The sequence below is a fragment of the Haplochromis burtoni genome, unplaced genomic scaffold, assembly GCF_018398535.1.
Source record: "Haplochromis burtoni strain Fernald_Lab_line unplaced genomic scaffold, NCSU_Asbu1 Contig_172, whole genome shotgun sequence".
NCBI lineage: Eukaryota > Metazoa > Chordata > Actinopteri > Cichliformes > Cichlidae > Haplochromis > Haplochromis burtoni.
In genome coordinates this window covers 188,175-206,949 of record NW_024582533.1, presented here as the reverse complement: position 1 = coordinate 206,949, position 18,775 = coordinate 188,175, and the positions used below count along the sequence as shown (strand labels likewise).

The window sequence follows — 18,775 nt, the reverse complement described above, 5'->3', positions numbered from 1 at the left end:
TCCTGAGAAAACATTAAAAAGGTTGTTTTATTAATTTTAATAATTCATAATTAAATTTTCACATTAGCATATTGACAACACTCACTACAGACAACAGAAAATCTCATCTACAGTCTTCTTTAAATGTTATATTTTACTTTTCATACAGTATTTATTAATAAAACATGTCACTGCACATCAATTTATTCATTGAATGTAGTTTTTGCCCTTGTAAAATGTAATAAAATGCATGCATTTTGAAGATGTAATGTGAAGATGTGCTATTTACCATAAAGTTTTAACTTTTACAATATTTGATGCAGTTTTCTGAATAAAATGCAATTTGAATTTAAACAGAATCAGTTATACTTTTTTTTTTTAAACGTCAAGTGCTTAATTATATACATGTGTGTAAAAAAGTGTTTATTTTATTTCTATTAGTAGTAGCGGTGGTAGTTGTAAGAGCAAATTAAAATCACTCAACAAAAGAATAAGTTGAAACAGGTTAACCGATCTGAACACCCTCCTCTCCCTGAGCTTAATTGTTCTGGCCTGAATGCCAAGTACAACCAGCTCCATAAAAGGGTGCCACCCAATGCTGAAGAGAGACAAAGTAAGACATCCACATATGCAAAGGTAGGCTGAGCTGGAGTTACTATAACACTCATCTCTTTAACCCAACAAATCATCCATCCAGCTACTGTTCTCTGATTTTTGCTCAGTATTGTTTTCTTCAGATGCTAACAAGCTATCAGCTAATACATTTGCACCACCTGGCTCAGACACTGGCAGTAGTTGTGCTTCTGATCCAAAAATGTCATCAGCAAAAAGGTCCATCTGAGCTGAAGGTGCAACAACAGAGGATGCTTCAGAGCCAAGCAAATCATTCAGTGAACTCTGAGCAGCCTGACCGCTTGGTAGACCTGTGAACACATCTGCACTGTTTGAGACATTGCTGCTTCCAAAGATGTCATCAGGGAAAGCAGTTCCTCCATGATTGAGCACATTAACCGGAGGAGGCTGATTGAAGAGATCATCATTAGAGCTGAATATGTCAAAGTCCTGTTCACTTGTCTGCTTCTCACTGCCAAAAGGATCCAAGGGTTGACTAACATCTTGGCTTATAGGTGTTGAGTCAGGGATGGTGAGTTGATCTGACATGTCAATAATTGCTTCATTTTCAGATGATATTGGTCCAGAGTCAACCAGGCTGGAGCTTTGAGTAGAAGCAGGTTCAAGCAAAGCTGTGTCAGTCATAGAAGTTGAAAATGTGCTGGGGGTGTCAGGCAGACCAAAGAAATCAGAGGAATCTTGTGCACTGTTGTGGATGAGATCAAAAAGCATTCCACTGCTCAAGCTCCCTCCTCCTTCAACCGGTGGGTCATGTTTGTTCAGCTGTTGGGCAGATTCATCGGTTTTTATCTCTGTGGCCAGTGGGTCAGCAAAGGGTGACGTGACACTATCTCCAAAAACGTCATTCAATGCATCATCACCTTTCTCAGGTATTAACTCACTGTTTGATTGCCCATGCGGTGTGCTCAGTAATTGTGCCGCAGGGTCAAGATCTTTAGACTCTATTTCCAGATCAGAGACGGGCAGGTTTGTAGCCTCACTGCTCTGTGAATGAGATTCTTGATCATCAGTTAGAATTGCATCCGTTTGCGCTATGGATGTTAAATCATCACCTGTCTCACTACTTATCATGGACAGGCTGGAAGGTTCTGAAGATCTACAGTCATTATTAAGTGCATCAGGCTCGGCGGACTGTAACTTGTCCGTGATGTCGCTCTGAAGCGCTTGTTCTTGAGGAGGGACTTTAGATGGGTCTTCTTCTTTTTGTGCATCTTTTGTAACAGAGCCTTTTTCATTCTCTGTTTTTTTGTCATCAACATGAGTTTCATCCCTTCGCTTGTCCTGAGCAGCTGATTTTGTGATGTCCTCAGCCTTCTCTGCGGATGACTGAAGTAGCCTTCCTAAGAGTCCACTGCTAGGTTTGACATCTGCTTTCCTGGCATCCTTTTGTTCTGCTTTGTTTGTTTTGTCATTTCCACTCGATGTGAAGAGTTTTGACAAGGGGCTCTTTCCTTTGGACCAGGATCCCAGTTTGCCTTTGGCCTTTTCAGCCTGTTTGTCAGAGGCTTTCAGAGAATTTGTTCTCCCAACAGGCTTCTTCTGATCACCACCTTCTTCATGAACCTTTTCAGGCTGATTTTTACTTTTTTCAAGACTGACTTCCTCTCCATTCACGGGTCCTGCAGGACTTTGTGCTGTGTCAGCATTTTCTGATTCATACTCGCTAACAGGGTTCCCTGCACTGACATCCAGTTTCTCAGAAGGCTCTTTTTGTGTCATGATGTCTTGAGTTGAAGTGAAAGCTTCAGTAAGACTTTGGGTGATGAGTGAGTCACTAACCTTGTGCACATCCCCGTTCAGAGTTGCAATATCATTCTGCAGAGTTTTGAAACTGTTCCCTACGTTCGCATCATGCTCTTGGTTTGACATATTGGCTGTTTCTTCACGGTGCTTATATTCAGGGATTTCAAGGTACATCTCACTCTTTCTATTTTCTTCGCTGGATTCAGATGCCAAATCGTCGAGTATAGTGTTTTCCCTCACGTCTGTTCCATCATTGGTTTTATTTATTTGTTCAGACTGATCTGCGACCATTTCATTTTCTGTACCTGAGCTCAGCTGAGAGGATCGGTCGTATCGAGCGACATCAATATTTGGGGCAAACCTTACGGATTTCCGAGCTTTATTTGGAGAAGTGTCCAGCCTGTTGGCCACTGGGCTGTGGTTTGCTTTTGAGGAGGGGGCCACATTTGTGTGAACTGTTTTTTGATTCGTGACAGAAATTCTCACTTCTGAGTGGTTAGTTTGGACAGGACTGACTGGTTTTGTTTTCTCTGAGGGAAACTTCTCAGCTGAGATAAAGCTTGCTGTTGTAGACTGTTCCTTCCCCCTCTTATCTCTCATTCCTTCTCTGTTACTGAGCCTGTCGCTTTTCCAATGCTCTGAAAAGCTCATGCTAACTGCACCTGCTCTGCTGATGTCAGAGATTTTATTTTTCAGAGCTGGTTCATATGTTCGCTGCGGAGAATTCTTCTTCTCTGGTGGCCAGCTCATTTTTAGTTTACCTTTAACATCAGCAACACTTTTATCTCCCGACGCTCTCAGGGATGACTTTGTGGCAAACGCTTCAGCAGAAGCCTCTCTGCAGCCATTAGAAATGTTTAACTTGTTCTTTGACATTTTGGGAGTGGGCTTAGCATCTGGCTCATCTGTCCCTTTATTTTTATCAAGCCAGCGGTCTTTGTGTTGCTTGTGACCGAAGCCCTCGTCATAATTTCCTTTTCTTTTAAAAAGCTGATTGTAGTGAGAAATGCAGTAGAATTCGCCATAAAGAGAAGAATAGTTGTGTGTGCTGCAATGAAATGAAAAAGCCCAAATATAAAATCAGATCTAATTTTGTTTCTCTCACATTATTGATTTGTTGTGCTAGATCAGCTTGTGTGAATGTTTTATTCATTGATATTGAGGATTTATTTCATGTATGTGTTTCATTTATTAATGCAAATACTAAATCTTTTCATCTTGGTAGTTTTGATTGGGTTCTATATGATAAATATTCCAATTTCTATAATTTTGTTCTAACATCTCACCTGAGCTTCTTCTTACAGTGTTTACAGCAGAAACAGTTGTAGTGCAGAATAAGTTTATTAGCCACCATTTTCTCCATTGGGTAGACTGGTGTCAAACAGGCAGAACACATTTCCTTGGCAGGCGGCTGGAACTACGATGATGAAAACAAACTTAGTTTAAGGTTAATTAGTCTTGTAGGTTTGACATGACAGGATCTTTTCTGTAATGTTTTACAAATGCAGCCACCTGTAGTGGAGAGATCTATGATCTACAATTATGTGTACTTTTTTAAAATAATAAGTTAGAAGAAACGCACAGGAATTACTTACAACTCACATCACACATGTTTTAAGGTGTACTCCTAATGTCGCATGACCACTGACAAGTTTGATTCCTGGTATTTAGCAATTACATAACTAGATAATGTCACATTTATGAGGTATTCAACTTTAGGTAAAAACAGCAACAGTGAGGCTTTCAGATGTGTTTGATGTTTGCAAAATCCTGTATTTTCAAACCAACTAACAACAGGAGAAGAAAAGAGAGGTATTTTGAAATGAAGGTCTAGAGCAAAAGTAGAGAAAACGTGACCAAAACAGAAACTGACATTTTAAAAAGCATAGCGGTGGTGTGATTTCTCATCATAGATCCATTACAACTGTGCAACATCTGACTCCAGGTTTCCTTTAAAAGGCAATTTATGAAGTAAATTGGTGAAGAAATACTCTTTGTAGAATTTACTTAAGTAACTTAGGAGTATTGTGTGAATTATTGGTTGTGCACCAATGTACTACTGTTTCATATATTAGCCTAGAGATTGGATATTCATTCAAACTAAATACCACAGGATTTTTATATTTGTGGTTTACAAGTTAATGAGCTTTGGGAGCCACGGGAACATTTTCCATTGCCGTAAAAAAAAAAACGGCAGCAAGGCGAAGTGGCTGCGCCATTTCATCTCTGTTTATATACAGTTAAGTGACAATTTTGCTGGGCAAAATATTTAAACAACAAATTAAGAGTTGTAGAATAATCAAGCCATGTCTCAGCTACACAAAGATTTTAGATTCATTTAAGTTTTTGCTTGATTTTCTTTTTACCCCTTTAAAAAAAATTTGTCATTACTGAATTGCATTTGCCTGGCATCTCCACCAAGACAAGATCCCAAATCAGCAGGGACATTTAACTTTAGAGATTCTACATTTTATTATCATCACTTTGATTTCGGGCCAAGCAAAGTCGATATACACGGAATTGAGTTATAAATTCTGTGTGTGAGCTAATCTACTTATAGTATGCTGAAAAGTAGCATCAGTGGTTGGTGGTAATGATATGGCTGCTCTGTGGCCATTTGTTATATTTATAATTCAAGGAATGAGAATAAAGAAAAAAATCACCGATAACAGTCACATCTTCTAACCTGTCATTTATTTGACAGTTGTTTAAAACAGAAGAATAAACAGTGCTAACTTTGTGTTTAGCCTTGTTAAAAGATCTTAACACTTTATCATGTGGTTACAGTATAAAATCTATAAGACAAAAAGTTTTTAAAGGTAACATTTTCATGATTTCATGAGTTCAGTTTAAAGACTAACAAAACAGTTTCACTAATAAAACAAAAATGGGATGAAAACACACGTAAATAAAACTGCTTTCCTAAAGTTAAAGGACCATGGAACGCACTAATAAGTGGCTCGTTCAGTGCGTTTCCTTTGGTGGGCCGAATGTTACAAATACCGTCCCGTCGTCCTTGGTGGTCCTAGACACTTTATCTTCAAAAAAGCGCCCGGACCTTCGCATCAGTGGGGATGTCATGACTTCGTATCTGGTTGGACTAATTTCAAACAGGGCCGATGTTTTACTGTCAGACTGTTTGGTGACGAATGTTGAAGTCCTGGAGGAAACAAATACATTGCCAAAGCCGTCGCTCTCTTCATAAGTTTCACTGACAGTCTTCGTGCCAATTATTCCTGCGGGTTGCTCTGCGGTTTGCACTTCAAGAACACTGACCTTGCGCTGTGGGCCATTTTTTGAAGACTCGGCAGCTGCGGACTCCAGATCGCTGTTCACATTTTGACAACTGTCAGAGCAGCTATTAGTTTTTGGTTTAAATGTTGACATGGTTGGCTTTGGTTGATCACTTGGTTTTCTGGCAGCTGAGTGAATGGAGATGAATGATGGTGAAGACTGAGAGGAAGACTGTCTAATAAGGGGCTTATTGTGCCCTTTTCTCGACACTTCCTCTTTGGAAAGACTTGAATCCAAATCTGTCTGGAGATTTACATCGCTTGTCTCTTTTGTCTGACCTGATTTGGCCTTGCTTGAAACAATGCTTATCTTCCTGATGTTGTTGGCAGGTTGAAAGTTTTGCTCAGATTTCAAAGACTCATCGAACAGCCCCGACAACCCTGCAATGTCGGCCTCAGATTTCAGATTAGACACGGAGTACAGAGCCTTTTTAATCGTCTCTTCGATTTCAAGCAGCTTTGCTAAAGTCTGTTCCTTCAGGTTCATTATTTCCTTGCTTGCTTTTTCCAGATCTTCAAATGCCGTCTCAACTGAGGAGATGCTTTCAAGATCATCATCCTGGGTTTCTGCTTCAACTTTCTTTCCATCCATTTTACTTTGCTTAGCGTTTCTCCTTGATGTACCCATCCAAGTAGGGACATTCTGGTATAATGTATTCAGTGAAGTGCCATCTACACTGCTGGCCTCTCCCTCTATTTCTTGCACTTGAGACAGGATCCCCTTGAGTTCCTCTCTTTTCCTAAAGTTTTCAAAGATTTCCATGGCTGCCTTTACATTTCCTTTTACGATGTCTTCCATGTGTACAGAGAGCCTTTGTCGTCTTTCATCCTCTGTCTCTCTTGCCTTCTTCTCTCTTAAAACAACTTTATCCTCAAAAGTTGGTTGCTTTTGGTCCGGGTTGTTTTCCTGCACATGGCCCGTAGTGACTGATGTCTGCAGTCCGGGCTCGTGCTGTTTTTCTTGAGGTTTGAGATTTGATTTGTATTCTTGAACAGAAGTCTTTTCTGTCTTTTTATGACCTCTACCGTTATCATCTATGATTGCTGCCTTCTTGGAAGTGTCTCTGTCGTTTCCTTCAAAGTTATTTAGTGCTGCCTTCGAGCTCGTGTTGATTTCATGCTCACCATCTTCATAACCCCTCATACGTATCTGTATCTCCTCAGCTGCATTGATTTTCTGTTTCACATTTTTCTCTGTTTTCACTTCACTGCTGTTTGACACGGTCATTTTGCAGTCTGATTTCCTCTCTGTGAGTTGTGCTGTTTCCTGTTTCTTGCTGCTTTCCTGAGCCTTTGGCTTGATTGGCAGATATACATTTGCTTGATTTGAGACTTCCATTTCTTCACTAACACATTTTTGTTGTTGGTATGTTTCATGTGAGCATTGTTTACTGAGTTTTCCATGCGTTGTAGTTTCTTGGCTACCCACAGAGCAAAACGACTGGCTTTGTTTTGGACGAATTACTACACTTTTTGTATTTTCTTTAACAGGGCAGGAAACTTTGTTAGGTGATGTATTTGGTTCTTCCACAACTACAGATTTTATCCATTGTGGCTTTGGTGGTAAAGCTGGCTTCTGCTCCTGTGGTTTCTCAGTCTTTTGAGGCAGTGGAGGTGGACTTGGCCTTTCAGAGCGGGGTGATTTAGAGGTTCCATTTGCTACGGGGTTGGGAGCTGAATTCTGTGTTGTAATAGATGGTTGTCCTTCACAGGTTACTGAAATTGAAGGAGATAATTTTGCGTCAGATGGAGGCACAGGCACCACAACACACTGCTTGTGAACAGTCTTGCTCCTCTCTGAACAAGCCCTGCCTGAATTTCTGTATATCATGGCAGCTTTATAGTCTCCTTTGGATACATTTACGCTAGACTTCTCAAGAGATTTGAGAGCCAATTGCACATTACCGCTTATAATATTTTCCTTATCTAGGAGCTTCTGCTCTGTCGCTGCACTCTGCAGAGCTCTAATAGCTGCTTTCACATCTCCTCTGATAACTTGCTCTGTCTCATCTTCAGTTGTCTGACTATTTAACTCGCAACTTACAAAAGGTGGCAGTGATTCTGGGGCACTATTACTGTCTATAGCTGCAATCTGTTGACAAGCCTCAAAGGAGATATGGCTTTCCTGAGCTTTCTCTGTATCACTGACCTTCGGAGAAGTCCTGATTTGCTGGCATCTTGAGGAGGACGAACATGTTGATTGTGCCACTGTTGATGAGCTTTCCTCTTGTGCGGACATATTCAGGTTGTATATTTTTCCAGGAATGATGACTTCCCGCTCTACTTGCATGCTTTGCTGCTTTGCCATTTCAAGAGACCTTTTAGCTGCTTTTACGTCTCCAGATATAATGACTTCTTTTTGTGCTTGGTTTCCTTCGCTTTCAGGACCTTGAGCTGACAGGTCCATGTCATAAATAGTTCCAGGTGTGATGACCTCCCGCTCCACACACATGCTCTGTTGCTTTGCACGTTCTAATGATTGCATTGTTGCCTTGACATCTCCAGGGACAATTTCCTCCTTTGGTACACAGCTGTCAACACTGACAGCGCACTCTGATGAAAAAACCTTTTTGGTGTTCTTTACGTCCCCTGGTAAAACATCAGAAATTGTTCGTTCTGCCTGTTCTTTTTGCTGATAGAGGCTTCTCTTTGCTTCCCTCACACCCCCCTGAACTGTTTCAATCTGTTCCTTAGTCAGAAGGCTCTGATCAGCTTCGTCTTCAGACGCCTCGGTGTGAAGACTTTTGAGATAATGCAGATCTCCCTTTTCAATGCAGCTTTTGTACAAATTCACATTTCCCTTCTCTGTTTCGTCCACTCTGCACGGCGCTGCTATCCTCTGACAACTGGCAGTAGCTAACAAATTTCCAATTGTAGACTGAACATCTCCCCTCTCTGTAACCAGACTCTCAGTTTTGATTTCGTAATTGCAGATGAGTGAATAAACGGACATCTCTGCTTGTCCCGCTGCAGTCTCTTGCATTATGATTCCCTTTTTCAAATTATTTTGTGGAATGAGCAAGTCATCAATTACCTGGGCAATGTTTTGTAGTCTTTGATCGTGTTCGATGTTGACTGTGCCGGTCGCCTGGGAGACTGGAAGCTCGACTACTGTTATGTTAACTTTACCTTTTTCAGTTTCTCTCAGAAGAGTTACTTGTGGTTTGAGAGTCGGTCTGACCAAGAGCTGTAGCATGATGTTCCTGATGTTACCCTCAACAACATCCTCTTTCTCAATCTGCACCCCTTCTTTGTTTTCAAACATATATTTCGCCATGTTAACATTTCTGCTGCCATCTGCCTCTATTATGATGCCGCTTGAGTGAACAAAAGCATTTTCATTCAAATACGAAAGGGTATCAGCCACACTGTTGGCGGTGATTTTGTCTAGTGGAGTGGTCTCAAAGAGCCAGGTGGTGCACTTCACATCAGCTTTTGGGATATCTTCAGCACTTTGCACTGTGGTTTCTTCTGGCTCCTTAATTTTGTCCAGGGGCTGCGATTCAAAGAGCCAGGTGCAGCGTTTCACATCTCCCTTCTGGCTATCTTCCCTGTGGACTGCTTTTACTGGACCCTGCTCCTGAGGCTCCCCTTTCAGGCTGTCAATTGTTTGATTCTCAAAGAGCCAGGTGGAGGTCCTGACATCGCCACGCTGCACATCAGTGACACTAACCATTCTCACAAACTTCTTGCACTGCTGCTCAGATTCAAATAACTGTTTATTCAGCTGCACATTACTGCTTCCAAAGTCTTCAGTCACCCTGACTGAGAGCTCATCTCGACTCGTAAGGGAGTCAAGAGGTTGTGTCTCAAATTTCCACCTGGCTGATTTAACGTCTCCTTTCTTGACGTCCTCCTGGGTGACAGCTCGTATGACGTAAACTTCATTCTCCGCCTTGATGGCATCGAGTGGCTTTGTCTCAAACATCCACCTTGCTCCTCTTACATCACCACTCATTACCTCTTCCTTTTTTAGAGTTGTAACTTCATGAAACTGGCCCTCTTTGTCTCTGATGGCATACAGTGGCAGGGACTCAAACAGCATAGTGCTTGACTTCACGTCTATATTGCTCACAGGCTGCTCCACATTGACCCAATTCTGCTCAACGGGTTCATCGTGAATTTTATCCAGTGACGATGTTTCAAATATAAACTTTTTCTTCTGGACATCACCACTTTCAATACTCTCAACCCTTGGCGTATTTGTGTCATTGTTGTCCTTGTTGATCTGGCTCATGGGGCAGTTCTCAAACATCCAAGTAAATTTATTTACAGAACCTTTCTCGATTTGTTCTCCTTGGTTCTGCTGATCAGATGCTGCCATGATTTCTGATCCTATTTCGTCAAGAGACTGGGATTCAAAGAGTTCTTTGACTCGCGAAACTTCCCCTGACTGAAAGTTCACTTGGCTGACACATCTCAGATTTTGGTCTGAATTTGTATCCTTTCTTATTCTATCCAAGGCCTCTGTTTCAAAAAGATGTTTCACAGTTTGAACACCAACCTCTGATTGGACTGAATCCCGTATGGTGCTGCATAGCTTCAAATTGTACTTTTCCCCATCTTTGATGCTATCTAGAGGCTGTGACTCAAAAAGCCATGTAATGGACTTGACATTGGTATCTTCAATGGCTTCTTTATCTTTTGCTTTTTCGGATTTGTCATACAAAATGTCCATTGGCTGTGTTTCAAACAACCATTTACAGGTCTTCACGTCACCTTTATGCGGCTCCTCCTCCAAAGAAAAGTTTTGCTTTGTCTGATTGAACTTTGAATGAATCCCATCAATTGTCTGTGTTTCAAAAAGCCACTTTGCCATTTTGACATCACCTGTGTTGTCTTCCTGTCTTGTGATGCCTTTGATTACTTCCACATTTACTTTTCCTTCTACCAGTTGGTCTAACGGCTTCGTCTCAAACATCCACTTATAGTTTTTGACTTTCCCTTGAGTGAATTCCTCTCTGCTGACTGTTGTAACCTTATGAAGGTTTCCAGAGCTGTCTTTTATTGCATATAATGGAGTTGTTTCAAATATTTCTCTGTTACCTTTTACATTTCCAACTGCAATAGACTCTTCGTTCTCGGTAATCTCCTCCCCAGAAGGAGCAATTTTGCTCAAAGGAATTTTTTCAAAAAGTTCTTTGAATCCCTTCACGTCACCTTTTTCAATCACTTGTTCTTTTAATGAAGTGCTCTTTTGAATGCTGCAGCTTTCAAATAACTGTTTTTTGTCTTTTACTTCACCTTGTTCTTCAGCTGAAAGGGTAATTTTCTTCAGGCTCCCGACTTCATAGCTATCACTAAGCGTCTCCATGGGCTGCGTTTCAAACAGCCAAAGGGAGGTCTTGACATCTCCCCCAATTACGTCTCCCTTTTCCAAAGACTTTTCTGCCATGTTTCCTGCTGCCAGTGGTTTCATTTCAAAGAATTTCTTCTTGTTGATGACATCAACCTGTCCTGTGCACTCAGCTATGGCTCCTTCAAATGTGTTCTCTCCTACAACCTCAGGTATTCTGTCAAATGACTCAGTTTCAAACATCCACCTCTTCCGGTCAACACCTCCTCGTTGACCCTCCTCTAGCGATATGCCCCGAATTATTTTCACGACATCAGTTCCCTTACTGATCAAGTCCAAAGGCTGGGTTTCAAAAAGCCAGCGGGCAGTGCAAACACCACTACTGTCGATCTCCTCCCTGCAGATGGATTTAATCTCATGCATATTGCCACTGTTGTCTCTGATAGCACAGCAAGGTTCTGCCTGAAACAGTTTCACGGTCTTTTGGACATCACCTTTCAGCTCCTGAAGCTCAGACCTCAGTTTCAGGAAACTATGATCTTCAATAGAGTTGCAGCGCCCCAAGTCACTCAGTGCTTTAGACTCAAAAAGCAGACGAGTCCCTCTTACATCCCCAGGCTGTACAGGTTCTTTCAGCACTGCCTCAACTAGTTCACCCTCTTCATTTACGGATCTATTTAAGGAATCCAAGGGCTGGGTCTCAAACAACCACATTGATGTTCTCACATCCCCCCTGACAGAAATCTGCCTTTTGGCAGACTGTAGTTGGGTGCTGTCAACATGTTCAAACATCGAGGAGGTGCTTCTTACATCTCCACCCTTTAACTCCTCATTATCCATCAGCTTTTTGGTTGAATGAGGATCTCCAATACTGTCCAGAGTCCAGTTCTCAAAGATCCACCTCATGGATTGCACTTCCCCCTGACAAGCTGCATCTGCTGCCTGAGTGTTTTCTGACTGCACTGCCTTCATGATCTCATCATCCACTGCGTCATCAAGACTTGCCCGTAAGTCTGGGTGGATGTGTTTAAAGAGCCTCTTCAGCTCATTTTTCTGCCGTTGCTGGTAGAATGTGGAGAAGGTTTCTTTAGGTGGAGGCAGGGGAAGGCTACCTAACGATGAAGGCCCTTCATAGTTGAGAGGTCTAGGTGGTACTGGGGGAGGTGGGGGGAGGGGCAAGTCATCTTCTTCAGGAGATGATTGTAAAACTGTGACTTTTCTGGTCTGGTCAGCCATCTTGAAACAATAAAAGAAATTCAAGAATATTATCAGGATCTAGTGATCTAGTCAACAAAAAGAGCATTAAAACAATACATGCAAATATTACAATGACATGCATAGCAAGGAAAGCCATACTTTACCTTCTTTTATGCTCGCTTCGCTTCTTTTATGCATTTTCACCCCAAACCATCCTCAGTCACACCAGGGTTACCAAAAACACTTCACAGCTGTTAGTAGGCAAATATCACACATACACGCCGCCGAGGCTGCTAGTGTGGCTAGTTGTTTTTAACTTTTTTAGGTGAAAAAAAGCGAAAACAGTGTTAAATTTAAATCTGCATTAAGTTTTTTTTCTGGCTACGTTGTTGCAGTGTAAACTAGGGTTGGGCATTGTTAAGGACAGGCTGCCATCAGTCAACCACCTATTGTTGATATGTTCACAGAGATATGCCACATGCACTGATAGAGACGCTTGTTGAAACGGGAAAACAAAAACAAAAAACAGAATACAAAAACACCTAATAGAGATGATTCACTTTCAATCCCAAAATAAACATTCAGAAGAAATAACAAAAGCTAGATTTTGAGTTGTTGGTGTCCATGGAGAACCAGCAACTCACCGGTATAATGATTACCCTTAATCTTTACTATTCTGATGGAGATACTCTGTGTCTGTGTTCAATTCTGTGCTGGAGCTCAGCTCAACAGAAAGGATGGAGGCACCACCTTGTGGTCATTCTCAGTTTTTCAACATAACTACATAACTACATAACTACATACAACTACAATTAATTACAAACCAGAAAAATTTAAACAAAAATAAATTATCTAAATGATTTAAACATACCTGACCCTTTGTGAAAAAGTAACATCCTGAATGTTGCATTTAATGTGAGCTCGTAGGTTTATTGTGTGTTTGATGGTGGAAGCAAAGACTTAGATGCACAGCACACAATACTGAGAAACCACATTCTCCTGTAAAGGTTTCTAAATGACGTATACTGTACCTTACTGTTTTTAGGCCCTTTTCCTAGTGTACCAATGAATTCCTGTTAAACAAAAGCAAAGAGTGATTTAAATCAGTTTGAATCACACAGAACTTTATTATTTGTTACATATATCCATTAGCACTGTGTTCCACACATTTCAAACATGCACTAAAGTGTTGAGGCGCTCCTGTTGTGACCTAGCACACAGAAAATTCCCCATTGAAGCCTTTGACCTCACTTTGTGGGGAGGAATGAGAAGCATTTCAGGAACTCACTGGTTGTGTTGGGCCTCCTGTGGTGTCAGTGGCTGCTGTTCTTGACAGATAGAGAGTTGATCTGTCTCTCACTGAGAAGGAAGTAGATGTTCTGTCTCTGGTTTGTCTCGTTGGGGTGCCCCCTTTAGTCAGTGAAGAGCTGTATTTGTCCTCTGCAAGAGCAAGATCCGACATCAAATTAATGTTGACTTCTTTATTAGATTTGCCCAATAATACATCTGGAGTCTTGGAATTTCTAGTTTAAACCTAGTGGCACACACATGCATAAAAGTGGAACAACAGGATACTGCTGTATCCTAAAATAAGCAAAGCTGTGCGTGTCCAGTGTCAGCAACAAGTTGAATGATAACGCCGTGTCTGTGTATTTTTAGTTATGGTGGAATCTGTCTTATCACTGTTGTAGCTTCCTGTTACCTCATGGATTCTAGTTCACATGCATTATGCCATGAAACAGCATATGTTTTAGTAAAGAGAGATATTGTAACAAACAAGTCAGATTACGAGCTTTGATCCCGGTAGATAAATAGGCCCACACAGCCCTCCCTGCTGCACAGGACTATCATCAAAATGCATTCCACGGATTGACCATGACACCCAAGAAGAAGAAAAAACAGCAACTGCTAGCTCAGCTTGAGGGACACAGATTGTTTGCACATTGTTTGAATGGGCTCTCTCCCATCAAACCATCAACACCTGACCAAAAGAATGCAACAGCCCAGCCCAGTAAACCACATGCATGTTCTGAAACTGATTTTTGTTTATGCAAAAAAAACCACCCTGCAATCAGACTGTATTAGCTGAAATTTGTTCCTCAGCTGGAGTTAAGTAAATATAATGAGTTTAGAAAAAAAATCAACAGCAGCATCATGAAAAATATGTTCAGAGGTCAACAGCACAGTATGCTGCACAGGCCATCCAGCTGTAACTAATGGCCAGATTTAAACACACCTCCCTTTTCACGCACTAAGCCCTGACGGGACAAAAGGATGGCCTGGCGAGCCGGCGCCTCTCACGAGTCTGGACTTAAAGCATTTTCACAGATGGGTGAGCAGACAGAATCATGCAACCGACTGCCATGCCCCCCCATGAAAGTCCTCACCCAGTAAACCGAGAGGTCAACTGTCACTCATCATCGACGTGTGTTCACAAACATCCACGCAAACTTGTCTCGACAGAGGAAATAATGAAAAGACTCATTATTACAGACTCGAAAATGAAATTAAGCGTCAATGACACAACTGGAAACTTTTTTCAGTGATTCCAACGTTTTCTGAGCAATGTCTGCCGACATCTCTTTGATCTGGGTTAATTCTTCAGGAATGAAGAGGAGCTATTAGCAGCATGCTAATGGGAGGAAATTTTGGGATGCTGGCAGCTGTACAAATGATGGTTAAATGCAGCTGGCATTTGTTCTTCACCACCACCGCAGCCTTTTACCTCCATCAGCTGTTGGCAATTGTAGCTACATTCATAGACTGTAATGAAAACCAACATCCCAAAGGACAACTTGTATTATAGGGTCCCAGATCCCCCATATAGCACTGTGTGTTACACCATTTGCCTACTTCTAGGAGTTCATTTTTTCCCCTTCATTTGATTTTCATTTTCCAATGTTTCTGAAGATATAGAGAAGGAAACAGACTGACTGTCTAACATATGACTTCCAGTTTCCACCATTTGTTTGAAACTTGAGGGATAGCGTACCGATGGTGTCTGACGGTTGATGAGCACTTAATGAAGAGAGCATTATATTCATAAATTACTGCCTTTATAGCTCAGTCATAAAAAGACAGGAGCAAAATTGCAAATTTCAGAATTTTCTATACTTTGTGATTGCTGTTGAAAAAATCAGTTTCTCCAGTACAACTTCATCTTGTCTCAACAATAACAGCGTGAAATTTGACAAAATAAAGTCCAATAATACAAAACATGTACATCCAGGAACCTTTCTCTGTCATTATATAGTGCTATTGTCATTTTACAGTAGCGGCACAGTCACGCTATTTGGCCTCATATGAAGAAAGTTAATAAATACTCACTAAAACACCATCCAGCATTGTTTCCCTGTGTATTTCTGCTGTGTTCACTCCCAGGACCCCTGTGATGTGTGATGTGTAGTAGAGCCTGTCTCCTCTTTCAGTGCTCTCTGTGACTGAACTCTTTCTAGTCCCGTGGCCTTGGTGACAGCTGATTTTTATCAGTGCCTGCTGCCCCAGTGGAAGACTTTGGCTATTTTGGGATGGTGGGCTGGCTGCTGCTACTCGCCTGAGTCAATCACCTCTGTTAGTCACTGTTGGATTGGGACACCCCTCATTTCCACAGATACATTGTCACCTGCTATAACAGGAACTGGGTGGAACCAATAGTATGTGTGTCAGTGGGTGCTCGGCAGCCAATATATTGAAAGAAAAAATACAGACAAATGGTCCTATTTTGGTAAGTTCTACTTGGGTCCTGGCATTCATGAGGATGTCACTCACACGCCTAAACAGTATTTTCGGCCAACATACATCTTCAAGTGTCCCATTGGACAGAACAATGTACACCCCCCGCACTGCCAAACGTACTCATGAACAGCTCAAGGAACATGACACAGATCCAAAGGTACTGATCTGGCCTCCAAACTGCCCTGATCTCAGTCCAGTCTTTTAAAATGCTAATTCTCACTCTCTTTTTCCACACTACCTACACTTTAAGTATCACTATGACAAAATCTCACCCTAAATTCAACAGAATTAGATGGCAAACGCTGGGAAATTACACCATAAGCCATGGGCTGTATTATGAAACGCTTCCAAATATTTCAGCTTTATTTTGGAACAAACACAGCTGACATTACTGGTTGTTCCTTACTTATACCAGGTTCATCACAGGGTAAGGACGTCAGTATTGCTGAAGCAATGTCAGTAATGGGTCACGGACAGGCATGGCTCAGAGGGCCAAGGCCTGCGTCACGGTCAGAACTGGTGGTGACACTCTCAGTTCTATCTTAAGCATGTGTGCCGGGCACATAGTTATGCATTTACAACACTACATCCTTGTCTTTATTTAGCTTCTATTTCCTCCCACCATCAAACACCACATGCGTTGCCACTGCTTCGTAAACTCGGTCAGGATTTACATGGTGACACTTTAAATACTAGGCCTTGATCCTGAACTGTTTGCTCTGTGGCAACCTAATATAGATTCATTTGATACGCTTGAGAACTGCTGTTTGACATGCAAAGATGAATGTACCTACATTCATATTTCAAAGAACTGTCAGGAACATATATATTAAACAGCTTGAGAAGTGTCCACTCGTCTTACCTTACATGACAATGAACCTCAAAGCTTCAAGGAAACTCTGGCACCCATCCCTTATCCCGTCCTAGATGTCAGTGATTGTAGTAAATATGAAACAAAGTACCACTGCTCACCAGGCAAGTGTCTGCGTGCTCTGTCATGAAACTCTGGAAGCCCATTCACAGCCCTTCTTCCACCCACTTGAGTGGCTTTCTGTGGATAAACAGCACATTATGTTGTCAAGAGAATTATAACAGACAATATATGATTGTTTTGTGTCTCATTTTGGTGGGTGTGGAGTCGGGCTGTCGAGACTTAAAATAGAGGGAGCTTAAAATCCATGATAGCTGGGTTAAGAGTTGGATGACACTCATGCCACTTTCAGTAACACATAGCCAGGAAAGATATGCAGGATTAGTAAGCTTCACTATTAACTGGTCCAGATTTTTTTCTTCTTTTTTTTTTACACAAATAGAGTAACTGCCTGGTTCTGGATGTAAAGTGCAAACATATCAGGTGAGTGGTTCCTTTAAAAAGTATGAAAATACTAGCGTTTCATTGCTACCTATACTGTATTTCATCAAATAAATTGCTAACTGCCAAATAGGCTACCAAGTGCAAAGCATAGGACTAATGTTTCAGCAAAATTCAATTTAATTCAATTCACTTTTATTTGTATAGCACCAAATCACAACAACAGTCACCTCAAGGTGCTTTAAGACCCTACAATAATACAGAGAAAACCCCAACATTGCACTTGGCGACAGTGGGAAGAAAAAACTCCCTTTTGACAGGAAGAAACCTTTAGCAGAACCAGGCTCACATCACGTGCTTGTGTCATTTGGATGACCAGCACTGTATTGTAACACTACTTGTAACTGCTCAAGTAGGCAGCTGACACACCTGTGTAGCTGTGTCCTTAAGAAAAGTGTTATGACTTCTCCTGTCCTGCAGAGGGTAGTCTCTCACTGTGACACTGTCAGTTTCAGACGCCATGTTCAGCCGAGGGCTGCTGCTGAAGCACTGCTGCAGGGTAGCTTTGGACTCGAACAGGGCGCACAGAGCTTTGGTGCCCGTAGCTTCCTTCTGAGGAAGGAACTCCATGGAGCGACTCCTGGAAAGATTAGAGCGCCTTCCTGAGCCCCAGAGAACCACATTCTCTCTGCTGTCCCCTCTTCTCCATCCGCCATCCACCCAGCTTTCCGACAGCTAAAGAGAGTAGTTGATTTTTATGTGTTTTTCAGTTTTGGCAGTATTTCCATTTAACAAACACAAGTGTAGACACCTACCTCAAGATTCTGCTCTGCTCTATCAGGACTCCTTAGGTCAGAGCAGCTTTGGTAACTATTAGGACAAATTTAATACCAATATATATTAACAGATGAGTGAATGAAGACAACACACAGTCAGTAAACGTTGCCAGCACCTGTGAATAATGTAAATAAACTGTAAATGTCACAAGTTTGTGCCTCAGTAGAACTTACTGTTGCACCAGTTGAGAGACAGACTTTCTCTTCCAGCCGGGGGAAACTGCATTGACCCACGACTTTTCCTGAATCCCAGAAAGACTCTTCAAGGACTGGGTCCTCCTCAGGCCAAAAACCTCCATTGTATTCTTTTAAACAACAGCTGCAATTTAAAGCAACAGCATTTTTTCACCAAACTGCAAGCTTTTAAAACCAGGCTGTCATTTAAATCAGAATAGATCAAATCCACAAATGTTTTCCTTTGACTCATCAATAAACTCTAAATCTGACGTTCTTAAATTCAAGTACATAACTGAGGTTTAACTTCTTTTGAGTTATTATACAATAGACACTGACACTGACAGTCATCTGACTCTGTTAATGTTTATGAATTTATGCACTCAAGCAGCAAACCCAGAGTCCTGGCTCAAGATGCCGTCTTATAACAGTGTGATACATACACGACTGCTGTAGCTGAAGGGACATTTAATGCTTTCAAATAAGAAAGAAAGAAAGAAAGAAAGAAAGAAAGAAAGAAAGAAAGAAAGAAAGAAAGAAAGAAAGAAAGAAAGAAAGAAAGAAAGAAAGAAAGAAA

General features: G+C 41.4%; 1 protein-coding gene across 3 annotated transcripts in view; it reads right to left on the bottom strand.

Annotated features, from left to right (window-relative positions):
• Positions 1-5,030: 5,030 nt before the first annotated feature.
• xirp1 (xin actin binding repeat containing 1) overlaps positions 5,031-18,775 on the bottom strand; it is a 14,919-nt gene continuing 1,174 nt past the window's right edge. The window contains exons 2-9 of one of the 3 annotated variants that reach the window (XM_014337236.2): positions 18,199-18,343; positions 18,004-18,058; positions 17,618-17,923; positions 16,849-16,927; positions 13,430-13,581; positions 13,173-13,214; positions 7,798-12,180; positions 7,227-7,364 (exon numbers count right to left, since the gene is read on the bottom strand). In XM_014337236.2, the coding sequence (XP_014192722.1) occupies positions 7,362-7,364; positions 7,798-12,180; positions 13,173-13,214; positions 13,430-13,581; positions 16,849-16,927; positions 17,618-17,923; positions 18,004-18,058; positions 18,199-18,323 (5,145 nt within the window). In that variant the 5' untranslated portion in view covers positions 18,324-18,343 and the 3' untranslated portion in view covers positions 7,227-7,361. Of the gene's footprint in view, positions 12,181-13,172; positions 13,215-13,429; positions 13,582-15,468; positions 15,767-16,848; positions 16,928-17,617; positions 17,924-18,003; positions 18,059-18,198; positions 18,344-18,775 lie in introns of those variants that run through there. The other 2 variants (XM_042225466.1, XM_042225467.1) reach the window with 2 other exon arrangements.